General features: G+C 35.7%; 1 protein-coding gene across 1 annotated transcript; it reads left to right on the top strand.

Moving 5' to 3' along the window:
* Positions 1 to 2366: 2366 nt before the first annotated feature.
* On the top strand, positions 2367 to 3767 carry beg (malonyl-CoA-acyl carrier protein transacylase beg). The gene is made up of 2 exons (XM_073984047.1): positions 2367 to 3441; positions 3509 to 3767. The coding sequence occupies exons 1-2, from the start codon at positions 2464 to 2466 to the stop codon at positions 3674 to 3676; spliced, it is 1146 nt and encodes a 381-aa protein (XP_073840148.1). The 5' UTR covers positions 2367 to 2463; the 3' UTR covers positions 3677 to 3767.
* The last annotated feature ends 841 nt before the right edge of the window (positions 3768 to 4608 follow it).

Genomic DNA, 4608 nt, shown 5'->3' with positions numbered 1-4608 from the left:
CTACACGATCTTGCTGAGACAACCGAACTAGGTCTGGGGGACCTTCTGAGGTTTCTCAATTTATCAGGCTGGATATAATTTACCAACATATTATAACGGAATAACAATCTCTACCCGAGTGGTGTGGTTTTCAAAACGGTATATTTTAACATACTAATTGAGGCTATGTCGATGGTCAGACTAGCAAGGTTTCTTGAAACCAATTTAGGTAAAGTTTCTTTTCAAATTTCGTTAGTGTCCACACACGTTAACGTGAAATTTATGATTTTTGCGTGTCCTCTTTATTTTACCATTCGCGTTTGTTGTGTTTCTCATACCAATAAAAACAAAAAAAGACATAAATAAAACAAAAAACAACATAAAATAAATAACATTAATAATTAAATAAATATTACATAATAGTTAAATTTTCACTATTTCATTAATTAAATTCTTTTATTAAATCTTTTTATGTTTGTTTTGTTGTTAACGTTTGCTTGAGAAAATAAGAATGAAAGAAAATGGAAGAAAAACATCTTGCAACGAAAAACAAGAAGAGGCAACATTATAAACACAGAAAACCATGTACATGGGTTTCACTACTTCATACCCCTCGCCTATAAACTTGAAGTCGCCATATTGAAATCGTGCTAGTCTGACCATCGACTATGAAGATTATAGCCACCACGTAAACCAACCAACCAACCCATAACTGTCACACCGTCCAGCAACCACAAAACATTTTGCGGTTGCATGATGAATGACAAAAATGAACGGCCACACTAGCAAGCAACAACAAAGCTGTCATTCAAAACTGACAATGTGTACCCAGCTTAACTCATTTTTAAGTTACCGACAAATGTCGGTAAAATTAAGACGCAAAATTATGAATGAAAAGTTCAAATAAAAGTTGACAACACTGTTGCTATAGGTAGAACCCACTCATTTATCATCATTTATTAATTCCATTTGTGCATTTATGGCAAATCTAATACCCCGTTTATATATAACCGGATTTAACAAACCGACTGGGTTTTAAATGTCAATTACATTGCCTATATTTCAAATAAATCTTCATAAAGAAGGTTAACCCTGCAAAAAGCTCTAATATAAACAACATATAAATGAGTTATTAGATGTAAAAGTTACTTATACTTGGTTTACATTTACGAAATCCACTCGATTTCAACTGTCAGATCCATATGTTAAACGTCAAATGAAATCCAATGGATTTCAGATAAGTTTTCATTTGACGTTTGAGCTATGGAATTGACAGTTGAAATCGAGTGGATTTCGTAAATGTAAACTTGGCATTACGCAACGGTATGAAGTCGTAATGGACAATTATACTGGAAACAATTGGTCTGTTCCTTTACTTTTGAAAGTGGTAAAACCGGCAAAAGTAGTATAATGGGTACTTTACACGATATGTATTTTGCATATGAGTTGTCACTTCTCCCATACAAAATGTATATGCAAAGTGACAACTCATATGTAAAAAACATATCGTGTAAAGTACCCATAAAGGGTTGTTTACACCATCTATCAATGTCGTATGAGATGTCAAATTTTCTACCTGCGAATGTTGTACACACAGTGTGACCACTATGAAAATTTTCATCTATCAAAATGATTTGGCAACTCATATGTAAATTTTTCATTTAGGGAGCGCTCTATTTGATACGGCATTCTCGTATGTAAACATAAATTTATCAGTTGTTTTTTGGCATTCTCAAAAAAAAAAAATGAAAAACAAAATCTTTTAAAAAATAAAATGGAAAGTTATGTATATTTAAGTATTTAGAAAAGTAAATAAAGGGTGTTTATAATGTTATTTTCAGATCGATTGGTCGAAAGGAGCAGTGTTGGAAATTATTGCTTTGTGGCAAAACATGAATGCCTCTATAACCCCAAAACAGCAAACATGCTAGATATTCATTTTCCTTCAACCAAAATTAAAAATTTGCGCAAATTTGTAACTCAACAATAAAAGTAAACAATGACAAAAACAGCTGTTTTTATATTTATAGGTTATGTCATACGAAAATAACACTTGTAGGTATGAACGCACAAATTGAAAGTTGTATGGATGACGTCAATTTTGACAAACATAGAGAATGTCGAATGTGTGAAAGAAATGACAGCTCATATGACATTGATAGATGGTGTAAACAGCCCTTAAGTTGTAAACTGCACTCATATGAGTTGTATGGTGTCTGAACTAAAGGAACGCTTTTCGAGTAAAAAGTGGTAAAACTTGAAGATTCTTGCACGTAAAGGAACAGAGCTAATATGGCAACTAATAGAGGACTATTATTTATCCCCGATCTATATATCCCTGGTTTGTAGCCGGCCGGTTTGTTTTGATTCCTTATCTTTATCGTTGGTTGTCTTTTACTTTTTATTTTCCGAAATAATTTCGCTAGATCCGTGATAGGAGAATATTTTTTACAATTCCCTTTCCTGATTTCGATTTAATTCAAAATGATTTTGAATCAATTTCGAAATAGAACGTTTGCTGCTTGCTTGAAACAACGATTGTCACATTGGCGTTATGAAAGCAGCAAAGCTTCCGCACCAGCAGAAATCAAAGGCGAAGAGGCAACAGACTCAAATGCACAATCCAAAGTGTTACAGAACATGTTGGAACCCGATGAGGTTGTGAGACCGAAAATCGATCCAAAGGAGACCTCTATAATCCTTTTTCCCGGTCAAGGTACACAGTATGTTGGAATGGCCAGTAAATTGATGCGATTTCCAGAAGCAAGGAGAATTTTTGAATTAGCAAATGAAGTATTAGGTTATGATTTGTTGAAACTGTGTCTGGAAGGGCCGGTAGAGAAGTTAAATCGCACTGAACATGCTCAGCATGCGGTAATGGTGTCTTCATTGGCTGCTCTGGAACAACTGAAGGAAGAACGCCCAAAGGCTATAGACACGTGTGTGGCAACAGCTGGCTTTAGTTTGGGTGAAATAACTGCACTCGTATTTGCCGGTGTAATGCCTTTTGATAAGGCATTAAAGCTGGTGGAAGTTAGGGCTAATGCAATGCAAATGGCTTGCGATCGTGTTGCTGGCGCAATGGCAATGGTTATATATGCTCCAGACACGGAAATCGGTGCAGCATGTGCAAAGGCAGTTCAATGGTGTGTCGACAAAGGTGTTGAAAATCCCTATTGCGGTGTGGGCAATTATATGTTTCCACATTGTAAAATTATCGCTGGCAATGTCGAAGCAATAGAGTTCTTGGAGAAAAACGCAAAAGCATTGAAAATACGACGAATGAAACGCTTACCTGTCAGTGGAGCCTTTCATACCCCACTAATGGAGGCAGCCGTAGAACCATTTGCAAAGGCTTTAAAGAAAATTCCCCTGCAGGAACCAATGATACGGGTGTATTCTAATGTAGATGGGAAACCATACAAACATGTACCACATATATTGAAGCAACTGCCAAAGCAGGTATATATTAGATATATATCTATAGTTATTTCACTTCTAATTTCCAAACGTTTTAAATTAATTTCAGATTGTTCGCCCTGTTAAATGGGAACAAACAATGCACCAAATGTATGAGCGTCAACAAGGTCTTGATTTTCCCCGAACTTTTGAATGTGGCCCTGGAAAAGGTTTGGTTCAAATTTTGGAAAAAGTCAACGCTAAAGCTGCCAACACTGCACTGAGCATAGAAGCGTAGACGGTTGTTTATGTAAAATAGGTTTTTGTTAATTATGTAATTTTAAATAAAAAGATTATGTTTGTTATGCCACCGAACTGTTTAAACCCAACCTTGGAGTTATTGCTTAACCTTGTGCGGGTTTGAATTCGTTTAAAAAGACTGTGCAGTAGGCCGGGGCGATTTGAAAACCTTAATGGGCCCTTCGCGTTTCTGATTCCTGGGGTTGAACTGAGCAAAAAAGTCTACTGGACCATATGTCTACGATGAAAATCGAGCCTCCCGATTTTGACTTTTAGTTTTTTATTGACGTTTATTGGATATTTTGGCATATAACAGCCAAACCACTGGGATTTTCGATCCAACACAAAGACAAACATTGTAGCCAAGACAGTAATTGAAAACTCTCTAATACATCGCAAAAGCATTGGAACGCTCCTTCAGGCAGTTTTGGCCTTAAGAATGTGCAAACTTTTCGGAAAATGTCGATAAATGACATTGTGCTACAAAATTTGACCCGAAAAATATTCAAGTGTTCTGATGCAAAATTATATCGTGTTGGGATCCATGGACAACGACAATGCCTTTATTTCGTTTGGGTCACTTCGTTTTATTTTTTTATAACGCTAAAAGTAGTGAAAATCTGGGTTTCTTACATTTTCAAATTTAAACGGGCATATCTTATTTTTTCCACAACGGATTTCTATTGATCCTTCTTCCTTTTAAAGGGGTGAATAATGACTTTTGAATAAGCTATTATTGTTTTAAATCGGTTAACAAATGGCTAAGTTATAGTGGATAATGTCCATGGATCCCAACACGATATAATTTTGCATCAGAACACTTGAATACTTTTCGGGTCAAATTTTGTAGCACAATGTCATTTATCGACATTTTCCGAAAAGTTTGCACATTCTTAAGGCCAAAAACTGCCTGAAGGAGCGTTCCAATGC

The sequence above is a fragment of the Musca autumnalis genome, unplaced genomic scaffold (genome assembly GCF_047663935.1).
Source record: "Musca autumnalis isolate F117 unplaced genomic scaffold, ASM4766393v1 scaffold_4, whole genome shotgun sequence".
Classification (NCBI taxonomy): Eukaryota; Metazoa; Arthropoda; class Insecta; order Diptera; family Muscidae; genus Musca; species Musca autumnalis.
Note: the sequence above shows the minus strand (reverse complement) of the source record. Positions and strands in the feature narration are given on the sequence as shown.

Bases quoted from the DNA above. Each gene is read 5' to 3' on its own strand.
- beg (XM_073984047.1), top strand. From the start codon at position 2,464: ATGATTTTGAATCAATTTCGAAATAGAACGTTTGCTGCTTGCTTGAAA. The intron at 3,442-3,508 runs GTATATATTAGA...AATTAATTTCAG, and splicing joins TGAAGCAACTGCCAAAGCAG to ATTGTTCGCCCTGTTAAATG.